Here is a 14,967-nt window from a genome sequence, read left to right as displayed (position 1 = left end):
AAATGTTTGATTATTTTTTCTTTGTAATTTCCAGTCTGTTCCTACTTTATTCATAGTACAATCTGTGTTTCTTCTGCTGAATAATTTAACACCTATGAATTCCCTTTTATATTAGTCAAAAAGACTCTAGCTTAGTAGTAGAAGTATGTGCCTTATATTTGGATCATAGAAACATAAATCCTGTAGGGTTTATATTTTTGATAAAAGCTCTTCATATCCATTTTCTCTCGCACATCATCATCATTTTCAGCACTTAAAGTGTAGTTATATTCTGAAAAAATGATGCTGTAAAAATGCTCAACAGATCTTGTCCCTGTGTGTATTCAGTCACATATGCTTACTACAGTGATAAAAATGGGACTGTACTGATTTTTTTCTTTTTGTTGCTTCTGTCAGCTCTGCAGACCCAACGCAGCTAAGAGAATGTTAGCTGGATTCTATTTCTTCTTATACATCAATAGAATTCTTTACTTTACTTTCCCAGTTAGTTACACCTATGCAAAACTAGTTAAGGCAATGAAGTTGCACAGGTATCTACGAGGTAATAATTTAGCCTGCAGATTTTTTTTTTGATTTTTTTTTTAAAAAAGGACGTATGAAAAGGAGAAACCTCGCTTGCTCTTAATTTCCAGGTTGAGTTTGTAAGGTTGTCCGTCTTTTTCCCTTGTGAACTGAGGACATTAGATATGAAAACAATGACATGCCATCATGAAATCTCATGATGGCAATTTTATAGTCACTCTTCTGAGTAGCATAAAACCTTTATAGTCAACAAACTACTGCATGTGGATAGATTACACAAATATATAATTTTTTCAACAGCAAGCCAATCATCATGCAGATCTTTGCAAGAAGCTGCGAATTTTAACCTTATCAACAAAATCAACAGACAATGTATTGTAAATTCTATAGTCACTTATGTTTTTAATGGAAAATTATGGTAGGTCTGCAATGCCCAATAACATTTCACAAATCACATGCCCATTAACAATCTATACAGAGTGCCTACCCCTGCACTACCCAGTCCCATCACAACAAACAGCAGCAATGAGCAGTTCAGCCACTATCTTGCCATTGCATCTGTGTAGTAGAGCCACAGAGGACTTAAAGCTGGCATGAGCAGCACTCCAATTTACTACTTTTGTCTGGAAAAAGGTCTCTCAGAATTGTTGATCCAGAGTTGCATCCTTCAAACAGAGTAACATTCAAACCAGTAGCATGTGTACTTGCTGCTTTAAAAAGGGTGTTGAAAACAATTATGAGCCACAGAGAAAGAATTTAAACAGAAAAAATCAACTGTTTACGAAAATTTCACTAAATACCTCAAAAGCCACAATCCCGCATTTCAGAAAGAAAGTTATGCTGGTTAAAAAGCCAGTCTGGTATAAAGGGGAAGTGAAAACAGCTATACAATATATAAACAAATGTAAAAAAAGGAGAAGTGGATAGCAGTAAATATCAATTAGAAGCTAAGAAGTGTAGAAAATTGGTAAGAGAAGAAAACTATTGCCAGCAGGCATCCTAACAATGGTACTGGCCAATCACTATACAAAAATGGTAGAATTGTCAATAATAGTGCAAAAAAGGTGGAAGTGTTCAATAAATACAGAACTGAAATATCTGGGGGTCAAAAAGCATATGATGTAGTCATAATTATGAAACGTTTTCCACTCCAACACTAAATACAGATGATGTTAAAAAGCAACAACTAAAGTTATATCTTAAATCAGCAGATCTAGGTAATTTACATCTGAGAATTCTGAAAGAATTGATTAAGAAGTTCTCTGGACCATTGATGTTGATTTTCAATAAGTCTTGGAACACTGGGAAGTTCCAGAGGACTAGAAGAAAGCTAAGGCTGTGTCTATATTTAAAAAGAATAAACCCACATAACTACCAGCCTGTCGATGTCAATCTGAGGCAAAATAATGGAATGACTGAGATGGGACTTGATCATAAAGAATTAATGAAGGGTAATACAATTAATGCCAATCAACATGAGATAATGGAAATTAGATATTCTCAAACTAACTTGCTATCTATTTTTCATAAGATTACAAATGTAGTTGATTAAGTATATTGCATCAATACTATTACCTTTGAGTTCTGTAAGGGATTTGACTTGGTACTGCATGACATCTTGATTAATAAACAAGAACAACAGAAAATCAAGATGGCAAACATTATATGATTAAAACTGGTTAAATGATAGCTGCCAAAACGTAGTTCAAAATGAGAAATCATTGTCAAGTGGCTACGTTTCAAGTGCAGTTTCGCAGGGATGGGTTCTTGGCTTTAGACTAACATTTTTATTAATGACAGTGAAAGAAACCATAAAGTTTTCACTGATGACGCATTGCAGATGACACAAAAATTGGGAGAGTGGTAAATAAGGAAGAGGGCAGGTCACTGATACAGAGCAATCTGGATTTCTTGGTAAGCTGAGCCATGAAACACACATTGTTTGCTTGTGCTAAACGTAAGGTCATATGTCTAGGAACAATAAATGTAGGCCATAATTGCAGAATGGGTGGCTCTATCCTGGGAAGCAATGACTATGAAAGAGACATGGGGATCATGGTGGATAATCATCTGAACATGAGCTCCCAGTGCAATGCTGTGGCCAAAGGGGCTAATGCAATCCTTGGATGTCTAAACAGTGTAATTTCAAATAGCAACTGGGAAGTTATAGTACCTCTGTATTTGACACAGGAGCAACTGTTATTGGAATACCCTGTCCAGTACTGGTGTCCACCCTTCAAGAAGGACGTTGAAAAACTGGAGATGGTTCAGAGAAGTGCTACAAGAATGATTAAATGACTGGAAACCATGCCTTATAGTTACAGACTCTAAGAATTCAATCTATTTAGCTTAACACAGAGAAAGTTAAGGAGTGACTTGATCAGTCTTTAAGTACCTACACAGGGAATAGAAATATGATAATAGAGGACCCTTCAATCTAGCAGAGAAAGGTATAACAAGAAACAAGGAGTGGAAGTTAGAGATAGATAAAGTCAAACTAGAAATAAAGCACAATTTTTTACAGAGAGGATAATTAACCATTGAAACAGTTTACCAAGGGCTGCGATGGATTGTCCATTGCTGGAAATTTTAAAATCAAGATTGGATGTTTTTCTAGAAGTGTACTCTAGCTCAAGCACAACTATTAGACTTGCAGCAGGAATTAAAATAGGGAAGTTCTATGCTCTGTGTTATACAGGATGTCAGATTAGTTGATCACAGTGGTTCCTTCTGGCGTTAAAAACCTATAAATCTATATAGGTGTGTCCACCTGACTGAAATACATGGCAACACTTATTTTATAGAGGAAAGGGTGGGAGAAGCATTTTAACTCCTGTGCCCTCCACGTGTTCTCTTCCTTCTGAAGCCCAATGGTGGGTGCAGAGGCTTCTAGATTTAACTTATGAAAGGGAAAATTTTTTCCAAAGGCACAAATGGCAGTTGGGGGTCTATCATTTGTGCATTTCAAAATCTGCCCCAAAAGTCTTCACCAATTGTACTTAAAGATATTAGGTTTTTCAAACAATGCAGTAAGTTAATTACAATGTAAAACAAAGAAAAATATCAGATCCAAAATATTTCATGTGGATAAAATAAGTTTAAAAAAATCGCTATTAGGAAAAAAATCAGCTTTTTAAATTATCAATTTTAACAACACAGTTAGGGTAACTTGGTACATGCAAAATTCATAGCTACATAGTGTGCATTTAAGAACCCTAAAAGGAAGATAAAATAGGTCTTAATTGTATCTTGCCTGGCTTCTCTCACCAAGCCTAGGGAGCTAATGCTCTGCAACACTGGCCCTATTGCAGCTCCCAACCCTATGGCTTTCACCCTCCCAGTGGGCCTGTCGAGTCAAAACATTTCAGTTTCCCTAGCAACCAAAGCAGAAAGGGAAGTCCAGATCCAGGTGCCAGTGTGCCCTTTTCCATGACTGCTTCCCATCTCCCCATTCTTTTTCTGTTCCCTCATTTCCCATATGCTATAAACCACTTCTCCTCTTTTAGTCGATTACCCATCCCAAAAAAAGTGCATTAAGTAGTCAGCTCGATCACTTCACTTGCAAGTTGTATTTCTTTTCCTCAGCCTTTGTTATTCTTAATTGTTTTAGACTCTTTGGTGGCAAGGACTACAACCTTGTATAAGCAGAGCAGGATTAAGGCACATGCATTACAGGCAGCCAAATAACATTAACTCTGCCCTGTAGTGACTGTATGAGAAAGAGGGGAAAAGGGAATCCCCGCGCCCCCCGATGCATTTTTAAAAATCAGTTTCATCCGATCTGGATCCATTCGCACTGAAATGGATTAATCATAATAGCATGGTTATAGCATTGCACAGACCTACAGGGCAGAGTTACAGTTGTTTGCGTTCCTTAATTGTGCATTTCTATACCTTAAAATATTCTGATTTCATTTACACTTGCTTATTAACTGGTTACATTTAATTAAGAAAATATCCCTTTTACAAACAGTTGAAAAATTACAGTACAGGTACATACAGGTACTTTGGGAGAAAAGAATGAAAGTGCAAATGGGAGCACAGTTGAATAATTACAATATGCATAATTCATTACTAGATCTACAGCCAAATATTTTATGCTTATATATCCAGTAAAAAAGTATATCAGTAACGTCTTATATCACAGCACACTGAACTCTGAATACTGCTACTGAATCTGTGGACTGTTACTGTTATTTTTATTGCTGAGAAAGTGCCAGATAACATGAATTAAATGAATAGATTTCATCCTTCATTCTGAATTATGACCGTTATGTGTGCTCCACTTTGTAAAAAAGTGCAACTATTATAGTCTTAAAACTGGAAATCTCTCTCTTACCAGTTAAAGTCTTGGCACAGATAAGACACGTTTCTTTTGGATAATTTCTGAAGTGTTAAAAATATTTCTAAAGCTGTTCACAGAGCTCAACATTAAATCTGCTTGAAGAGAGCAATCAAGATTTAGAGAGAATTATATCACATTACATTTTTCCCTACTCAAACTGAGATTATCACAAGCAAGCTAAATTAGAAGCCTTTTTTGATCACAGAAGAAAAATGAAATATTTTGCATGTTAAAAATAAAAGGTTGGAGCACACAATACAACAAGTACTGAAGTAAAACCAGATGGTATTTCGTCATACTTATTTTAATCTCTCTCCTAACAACTTCAGTAGTATCCAACAATCCCATCAATTACTGACAAAAAGTAGAGCTATTGAGATTAATAGAAATACTGATAATCTCCCCCCAAACCCTGTCTACTACCTTACTTTGGAAACTTGAAAAGATAGGTTGTGTAAGTTAAAGCAGTCACCGCAATGGATTTATGTGACAAAGAACAGAAGAGGAACAAAAATCAGATTCATTCCTCGATTTAAGAAATTGTAAATTGTCATGTAGCAGGCAAATAACTTCAGGTGTTCATTGTTTTCCATTTAACCCCCCACCACACACACACATACACGTCTTCTTATTAGAATTTTTTTTTTTAAAAATCCCACATGTGACTTGTACTTAATACTCAAAAGGAACTCTCAACTTCCCCAAGCAATAACGAAGGGCAAGCTCTCTCCTAATATATTTTCTTCTGAGGGTTGTGATTTTAATTATAAGCTCTTTTGGCAAGTGACCATTCCCAAGGGTTTGCAATAGCTCACCTGTATTGTCAGATGTAAAAACAGATTCCTTCTGAGCACAGATAGGAGCAGCCACAGTTGTGCAATTTACCCTTCTTCTGGCCACATAAAATTAAAACAGTTACTGCACTCTCCATTTGTGCAGACTTTTTTTTGCCAATTATTATTAAGCTTTATGGCCTTATATCCCCTCATTTCACAAACATTTAAAAACTTTTAACAATAAAAACAAGTAGAAATAGCAGGAACTTATTCAATCACTGAGTACATCTCCCTGCTTGTACAGAATTTTCTACAGTACAGTTTCTAAAAGCTTTGTATACTGAAATCTATTTTTAAGTGCTTGAAGAGACAGGGTTTTCAATATTGGGAGATTATTTGATTTTGTAATATGCCGTATTTTGCTATTTGAATTCCACTCCTCCCATTCCTGTTACATAAACTTCTTTTTTTTAAATCCCAAACAACTAGTTATGCTCCTTTTTGCCACTGTATGAAATTACACAATTCCCCTATTTCCGTTTTTTTTTTCTTTAGGGCCTACAAATATTTGTATTTCCCACTCTAAGTCATCAGGGATCTTCATATCCAAGTTTAAAATCCACATTGTAATACATCATGGTCAAAATCCAATAGCATAATGATGTACAGTTTGGTCTGTTCAAGGATAACAGAAGGCCATATGGCTAATGCACCAATCCTGTATTGCAAACAGTCCTCAAGTGTGGAAAAATAAATGCACATATCTGGAAAATGTCAGAATAAGTCACTTTATGTTGTGTTTTTGTTTGTTTTTTTGAAGTTCTGTATCAGTTAACTCTGCTACTATATATATATTTCATGTTCTCCAGAAAACAGATTAGTGAGGGATTTATAATAATGAAATCCAAATGCTCACTGATACCAGTTAACAATATACTAGCTATGCTTGAGATGATTAATTTGAGATATCAAAAGATATTTACAGAAATGAAATAATCAAAAATAATTATAATCATATCCTTGTCACCAGAAATATAATGAATTATTTTGCGTTTTTTGTGTAAGTATTCCACTGTAAAGCAAGAAGACAACACTTCAATCTGTTTCTGAGATTGGTATAGTTCTTGGCAGGTTCAAGTCAGTCTGCTTTTTACCTCATGACCCAGTACTGAACATTTTGTGAAGTCCTTGTTAATTTAAGGACAGGGAATAAAACTATGCTGACAAAATATTAGCAAGAGATATATTTTAATAATGGTTTAATTCTACACCAAACAGAACAGATTTGATTTACCATTTAAAAAGGGGAATCATTTCCTAAGGCATACAGTTTAAGTTTTTGAAACAACATATAGAATTGACAAATCTTTTAAATGCCTGTTGATCCAATTTAGCAAAGCTGAATGCTTTAAGGATTTCTAAAGTAAACATAAACAGCACTTTACAAAAACAGACAGACAAACAAAAGCCAGTGATCCTGCCTCAAAGCTTTTACTAACAAATTACTTTTTACTGTATTTGATCAGAGGTGTACCACCTAATTTAGAAGAGCCCCAGTTTTGAAAAGGATTCATATTTGAATAGCTGATTGTACTCATGCCTCACATAAATTGGATTTTTGTGGTGTTTAGATGAAAGCGTATCAAATGCAGTCCGTCCCTTTAGATTACGGTAAACCGGTAAGCCAGCATCTGGATTTTTGATTGGTGACTATAGAACAAAACTCCTAATTCAGAAAAATGCACAGAAAACATGAGGCTTACAAGGTGGGTATTTGCCCCTCATGTTATAGAAATTCACAAAAAACGTGTAATGAATATAAATTTATGGTCCTCCCAGTCTTTCACAGATGCTGGTAGTAATGGTGTATATTTTAGATGTTCTATTGGATAGATATACTAGAGCAAAAATACTTATATTCTGGCTGTAGAGTCTATCCACATGCATTAACAAAAAACAAATCAAAGAGCAATGTTTATATTTTCTTACTCTCAAAATACTCATGTTATTTTCATGCTTCTTTGAATGCTGATTGATTGATTAATGTCTCTCTCAACTTAACCAAGCTTCAAACCAGATATAGGCATAGCTATTTTGCACTGAGATATAGCACTCATTAATATAACTGAAAAATCATGATTTATAATACAAAATCTATTCTAATATGCTATTTTATTTTAAAGTATTTTACACTAAAATATAAACTTGAAAGAAAGATGTGAAATAACTTTATCAGATGAAAAAAGATGTTAAGTTGTTCTGAGAAGGAGTCTGCCTCTGCTTACAGAGCCAAAGTGAAAATGAGCATAGTTGCCTTTTGTTGCTTTCTTTGAATTTTACTAAAATATAACCTTGTCTAGCTCCTTTCTATATATCTTTAAAAAAGTTTAAGTCAAGTGTATATTTTTAAGTTAACTTTTAAGTTAACTTTTTAGGTGCTTCTACCCCCACTAGTGGCAGCGTCAATGGAAATTATTTCAGTAGGTAACAAATGCTTTTTTGGTGTGCATGCAATCTAAAATTTTTCAGAAAGGAATATTTTAAATCATATTTACAGACAATTTCCAAAACACATACCTCTGAATGCACTGACATCCCCATAATGTACTTGGAGCACAAAATATTTGCTACCTGTTTCTCCTCCAACTTTGAATCCAACACCTTAAAATAAAGAAGACGAGTTAGGGTTATGCAAGCAATAAATAAGGTATATTTTAAATAGTTTGTCACTGGTAAAACTGTCAAAAAGTCCAAGACTGAATATTTAGACTGGCAGTGGAGGAGGAGGAAAGTTTTACTTTAAGATGTCAGTGAAAAAACTACTGGTCAAAGAAACTACAAAATAAATACATAAATAAAATATTGCTCAAGTGGCACTGAACATAAACTTCTGATACTCAGTCTGAGTCCTAGTGATCAATGAAGAGTGATGACTGATTTAGGCAAATAATTCCTTCATTCCAATGCATATTAGGTAGGATTATAAAACAAGATGATGCTCATGTTCTTTATTAGCCACAAAGGATCCTAATATAATATAATATTTTCATTTCCCATTTTAACAGTTAATTTAAGTGTAACAAGATGTAAATTGCTATGCATTTATGCAAAAAACACTAAGATTAGAAATACACAAACTTAATTTTCCACCACAAAATGTTCAACACTGCAGAAATAGTTATTTTCATGAAAGTTGTCAGAATGTGCAGGTTTCCAAGTAAAATAACAATGGGGTGACAAATTATCAATAGATATTACAGAGGAACTTGAAAGAATGAACACAAATTACAGAGCACCAGCATCATTGATAAAGATCTTTCCACACCTGCCCAACAATGAAAATACTTGTTGAGAAGCAGAGAAAGCAATCTCTGCCTATTCAGCCTGTGAATCCCACTAGATTAACAAGTGCCAGTGGTAAAGCTTCTCTGTGAAGAGGGTTGCAGAATCTCTATGCTCAATCATAGTATTAATAAGAAAAAAAATAAGGAAAGGAAGGAAGACTGGTAACTCATTTAAACATCTGCAGTTCTGAGTAATTTAGATACAGCAACAAATTGCCAGCTGGGGTTTGGCATGTACTTTAGCACCTTGGCTCCCTGGATTGTACAGCTTTGGTGAACTGTAGCTACAAGTGAATATGCTCAGAGCTCAATTAATGTCCCTGCTGATTAATATACAGGTCTGTCACATCTTACGCTGGGGTTACATTCCGCAGTCAGCGTGTAAAGCGAAAATCGCGTATAGTCAAAATTACATTGAGTGTAACGGCGGGTGGAATCGCCCGTACTACAGGTACAGTATTAAAATTGTTATTTTTTTCTCTCTCTTTTTTTTTGCCAACCGCGTAAAGCTGAAATTGCGCATGTTAAATGCGCGTAAGATGCGAGAGATCTGTACAAGGAGATGTCTAGAAAAGGTAGTCTGTGGTATTCTACACTGTTCGTGGCAATGGGAAATGGAGCTAGAGGATAAAGGGGAAAAGTGACTCAGTTTAAAGGGATTGCAATAAAATAAAGATATCCTCAGACTAAAGCTACACCTTCTATAGATTGTAAATATATTTCCAGTACACTCCAGAGGCTGTCCTGGAATAATGCAATGGAGTATTACACTGAGACTGGCCCACTGAAAATCTGCTGGGATTCATCCAAAGGACAACGTCATATAAAAATGAAGGCATATGTGCGCTCTCCAATTGTTTCAGAACATCAAGCTGTGAAACAAATTGTGTACAGAAAGCCCTTATAGATCTGTAAGTTCCCAGACTCAAAATACATAACAAAATTGAAAGACAAATATATTTAGATGGAAGCCTCTATACAACCTCTAATCAGATAGTTTCTCTTTCTTTTTGGAGCTTGTTTGAAATGCACTTTGAATTACAAACAGGATCCATTATCTACATATGCAGTGGTGTGTCTTGTAAGGGGATAGAACTGGCATTTTAAAGGCTCTCAACTCCTTGTACAACTTTTGTCAACCACCAAGCTCTGCTTCCAGATTTTTCTTTTCCCAAGTTAAATTCTTTTTAAGTTGGGAAAGTTTATCAAAATCTTCCTCAACCTTCTCCACTTAATCCCGAGAGGATTATTGATGGTCCTTACACAACATTAAAAATGCATCTATTCTCCCAAGCTTTTCCTCAGAGGTAAGGGGCACAGAAGAAAGGGATTGCACAATTGGAGGGAAAATGTGATTGAATCCATAAGAGCGGTTATGGCAGAAGCGATATAGGGAGGGATATGGGGTATAAGGGGGGCAGGGATAGCTCAGTCATTTGAGCATTGCCCTGCTAAACCCAGGGTTGTGAGTTCAATCCTTGAAGGGGCCAATTAGGGATCTGGGGCAAAATCAGTACTTGGTCCTGCTAGTGGAGGCGGGGAGCTGGACTCAATGATCTTTCAGGGTCCCTTCCAGTTCTATGAGATAGGTATATCACCATATATTATAGATTGCTTGTGAGATTCTGTTGTTGCTGTGATGATGATCTCTTTTCTTTACATTTCATAAGTTTTTTTGACATCTGAGATTTTAAATATGTGTAGTAGTGCACCTAAAACATGGGAAAGGCAAATCAAAGAGAAAATAACACCACCATGCATTTGTCACAAAGGCATGCCTGTCAATCATCTCATTACAGCTGTGATTGCCTTGAGTTTTCAGATACCTGTCCTGGATAGTTCCCAGTCCTAGGATGCTAGTTGAGTTCTACAAAATAAGGTTGGCCTCCTATAGCTGTGGTGAGGAGCAAGGAGGTCTGTGGCTGCCTGTGCATCCCTTCCCCTTTTCCCTGCTCTGTCCCCTCTATTGGACCTCTGGAATTGGCACAGAAGGATAATAGCCACAGAGCAGAACACTGTCTGTCCAGTCCTTTTCTATACCTCTGCCTAGATTCTCATCTTAGCACTCAGAAGCAATAGGGACAGCTGGCAAGCACTTTGGCAGGAATCAGGAGATGGGGAAACAAGGTGGCGAAATCCCAGAATCTCCCCCACTCCCAGAAGAAAGGCAGACAGAGAAGACCAGATGCCTTCCGGAAGAGATACAATAAGGGAAGAGAGAAGCCCCAGAGGTCCCAGCTCCTAGAAAGAGAAAAGGGGAAAATCATCCTGAAGAAGCTGGTGAGGGAAAGCCCATCTATCCATTACCGACATATGCCAGGCAATGTTCCAAAATTGCAGGTTCAGGGCATCCATTAAGGGAGGTGGGGTTGGGGACAGGGAATCACAGGATTTTGTGGGGACCTCAACAGGTTTGGTTAGGCACACAGAAGGTAGGATGCTTATATGAATCCTAAAACTGTACATGTTTCAATCATCCTATTAAAAATAACTTAAATTCTTGAGCATGCACACAAAACTCTCCAGTAACTCCCCAGCCCACAGCTTATTTAAATGATAAAGATTTAAAATGTTGCAATTACAAGATAACTGAAAGGTACCCAGTTCAGAGGTGGTGCTTGTACAGACCTCAGTGACAGCATGTATACATTCCTAACAGCCCTCCTTCTACCACCTGCCCAAACCAGCACACACAGAACAGTAAGGAAGAATACAGAGGACCTTCCAATTCCTCCAAGGCGTCTAGTAAGGCAAAGGGGATGGACAATAAATAAAACAAGCTGGGGACATGAAAAGAATGAGTTCATAATTTCCACCTTATACAAGTGTTGCTTCCAGAGGAAGGCAAAAGATGCAAGTGGAGGCCAGGCTACTTCTGGTGGACCCATCCTGCCACTGGATATGCCTATATAAAATCTCACAACTCTCACTTAAGGGTTGAAGGGTCTCTAACTCTGTATTTATGCTTTCTCTTTTTCCTTAAAAACAAAAACACAAACTGCCCATCCTTCCCCTCCCCCTAATTGTAGTGGGATGCAGTGCATTCTAGTGGAGAGGGCACTGAACTAGAAGTCAGGTTCTATCCCCAGCTCCACCACTGACTTGCTCTGGGCCACTGTGCAAGTCACTTTCTCTCACCCCAGTTTCCCTATCTGTGAAATGGAGATAATGAAACTTTCACTTAGTTGAAAAGCACTCAGAGACTTCTGCATGAAAAGTGTTGTGCAAGAGCTAATTATTATATTATTCTCCTTTAGTCCTGATTTATAATCCATAATGTTACATGGAATAAGAAAACCACATGTGTTCATTAGTTCCTATAAAGTAAGTAATATTCATTACCACAATTAATTAGATTGAAGTATGTACACTTTTAACCAACTGAAACCACTAAATTAAAGACGGAAAAAGAGATTGCAGGGGGGAGGCAGGGAGCTACTCTTCCTCCTCCTTCCCTATCCCCCCTACCCAAAGTGGGAATTCCATAAAATGAAAGGCACCATACCTTTCGGTAGTCTGGTGGGAGGAGCATTTCTTGCCCAAGCATATAAAATGTTGGACTTGTCTGTGCATATTCCTTCATCACAGTCCCTAAAACCACAGAGAAAAGAATATATAATTTATTATATTTTTATTTTGCCATCTGCAGCTCTCTCACTCTCCAGGTGGACTATGTACATTGAAATGCTAATTTTACCAGATACGTCTAATGAATCTCAAATACAGTGCTCCAACAAAGAAAAATTTCCTGGCTATCAGTACGGCCACCTTCGCAGCGTACATCATTACCTCCTTTTCTCTCCTCCAGGAAGAGCCTGGGGAACAGGAGAGCCTTCCATCATGTTTTGATGGTCACCAAACTGTCCATCTGGCAAACCAAGGTGAGATGTGAGTTCCGTAGCCCTGGAATCCTTACTAAGAAAGCACTTCCTTCCATTTGATTACACCAAGAAGCTGTTACCTCAAGTGCCTGAAATGACTGCAGCTAACGAAGTACCACATGGGAATAGAAGCTATGATGTGCCACATAGAAAGACGACAAATCAGAGTTTACCCCAGAAATCCACTAGCAACAAGTGCAGGCTGCAGAGAGAAGTTTGCCTACAACATGGGTTGGATAGAAAGCAACAGATAAGAAAAATAGCAATGCAATCAAAGAACAGCATGATCTTACTGCCTTTCCCCTCAACCTATCTATTTATAACCCTCACTTCATCGTGTCAAGATTATGCTCTCTAGGACAGTGGCAGTATTTTACTCATTTGTGAGAGATTTCTAGCACATTTCTTGTGTGCAAAAAAATTAAATTATAATAATCACAAGAAGTGTAACGTTCTTGTCAAGTGGCACATCACAAAACGGCACCAATTTTAACACTAACTAGAGGATTTGTACCTGTAGCCCATACTGAGAATACTAACTGATCCAACCAAAACAGGGATAACCAAAGCAAGGTCCACACCCAAAACAGTAAGATACAACTTTCTTTACTATACATATATAAATGATAAAACACGAGCCTGTCAAACACTGCTACCTGAGTATCCAGAAGCAGCACCTGCCCACGTAAGTAGCTTCATTGCAATTTTACAATCATAATCCAGTCAGGATGATAATGAGGCTTCTACACTGTAAAGATCATCATTAAAAATAATATGTAAATTGTTCAGGCTCTCTACAATCTTAACAATATTATCCCTCTGTTAAAATTCTCAATTTAGCTTTAAAAAGTCTATTCCTCTCCAAAATAGTGTTATATTTTCTCCTTTTTTGTCTTTCTTATCAATTTTCTGATATTAAGTTACTTCAGATCCTACCAGAAAGCTGTAGGTCCTACAAAGCTAAGCTTACAATGCATTTTTGCCATTTAGAGGGCAGGTAATCTGCAGTCTCTTCTAGACTTGGGTATAATCCTTAGCTTTTTGCAAATCGAATATATTATCCTTTGTCCAACAAGACAATTTTGTGATATCTCTTTCTCTCTTACACTTCGGTATTATATTCCTGGCTGGAGATCTTTTCTTGACACCTAAAGAAATCACTCTTTAGTGCCAGGGAATTAACTGGATTGAACACTGCTTCCTTTTGCTGGAATAGCTTTTAATTGTCTTTTTGGGCTAAAAGTCCTACAAAGAGCTTATTCCGTACTCCCTCTAGAAGTTAGAATTAGATTCTTGCTGGGAAAAATGTTACTCTGAATTGTATCAAAAACACCCCAAAATATTTTTGTAACCCATCATCACTTCTTCAAAAACAGACAGCTTTGTAAAATTAGTGCCTAAGGGTACGTCTACACTACGGGATTATTCTGAATTTACATAAACTGGTTTAGCAAAACAGATTGTATAAAATCGAGTGTGCGCGGCCACACTAAACACATGAAATCGGTGGTGTGCGTCCACGGTCCGAGGCTAGTGTCGATTTCTGGAGCATTGCACTGTGGGTAGCTATTCCGTAGCTATCCCATAGTTCCCGCAGCCTCCCCCGCCCCTTGGAATTTCCGGGTTGAGATCCCAGTGCCTGATGGGGCAAAAATCATTGTCGCGGGTGGTTCTGGGTAAATGTCGTCAGTCACTCCTTCCGCTGGGAAAGCAACGGCAGACAAGCATTTCGTGCCTTTTTTCCCTGGATTGCCCTGGCAGATGCCATAGCATGGCAATCATGGAGCCTGTTTTGCCTTTTGTGACTGTCACCGTATGTGTACTAGATGCCGCTCACAGAGGCGATTCAGCAGTGCTACACAGCAGCATGCTTTTGCTTTTGCATGATAGCAGAGATGGTTACCAGCCATATTGCTCCATCTACCATACCATAAATTGGTAATAAGATGATCGTGGCTACCAGTCCTTTTGCACTGCACCATTTGCTGCTGTCATAAGTGCCCCTGGCTGAGATCAGCCAGGGGCGCAAAAGCCAAAATTGGGAATGACTCCCTGAGTCAATCCCTCCTTTTTGGTATCTAGAAATAGAATCAGTCCTG

At 37.4% G+C, this 14,967-nt stretch overlaps 1 protein-coding gene across 7 annotated transcripts in view; it reads right to left on the bottom strand.

Annotated features, from left to right (window-relative positions):
* Positions 1 to 14,967, bottom strand: part of PAM (peptidylglycine alpha-amidating monooxygenase) — a 209,762-nt gene that overhangs the window by 79,471 nt on the left and 115,324 nt on the right. For all 7 annotated transcript variants that reach the window (XM_045020809.1, XM_045020810.1, XM_045020812.1 and 4 more), the window contains 2 exons: positions 12,493 to 12,578; positions 8,221 to 8,304 (listed from right to left, as the gene is read on the bottom strand). In XM_045020809.1, the coding sequence (XP_044876744.1) occupies positions 8,221 to 8,304; positions 12,493 to 12,578 (170 nt within the window). The remainder of the gene's footprint in view (positions 1 to 8,220; positions 8,305 to 12,492; positions 12,579 to 14,967) is intronic.

Source organism: Mauremys mutica, chromosome 6, assembly GCF_020497125.1.
Source record: "Mauremys mutica isolate MM-2020 ecotype Southern chromosome 6, ASM2049712v1, whole genome shotgun sequence".
Taxonomy (NCBI): Eukaryota; Metazoa; Chordata; order Testudines; family Geoemydidae; genus Mauremys; species Mauremys mutica.
The sequence above is the reverse complement of the archived record's forward strand: the minus strand, read 5'-3'. Positions and strand labels throughout refer to the sequence as shown.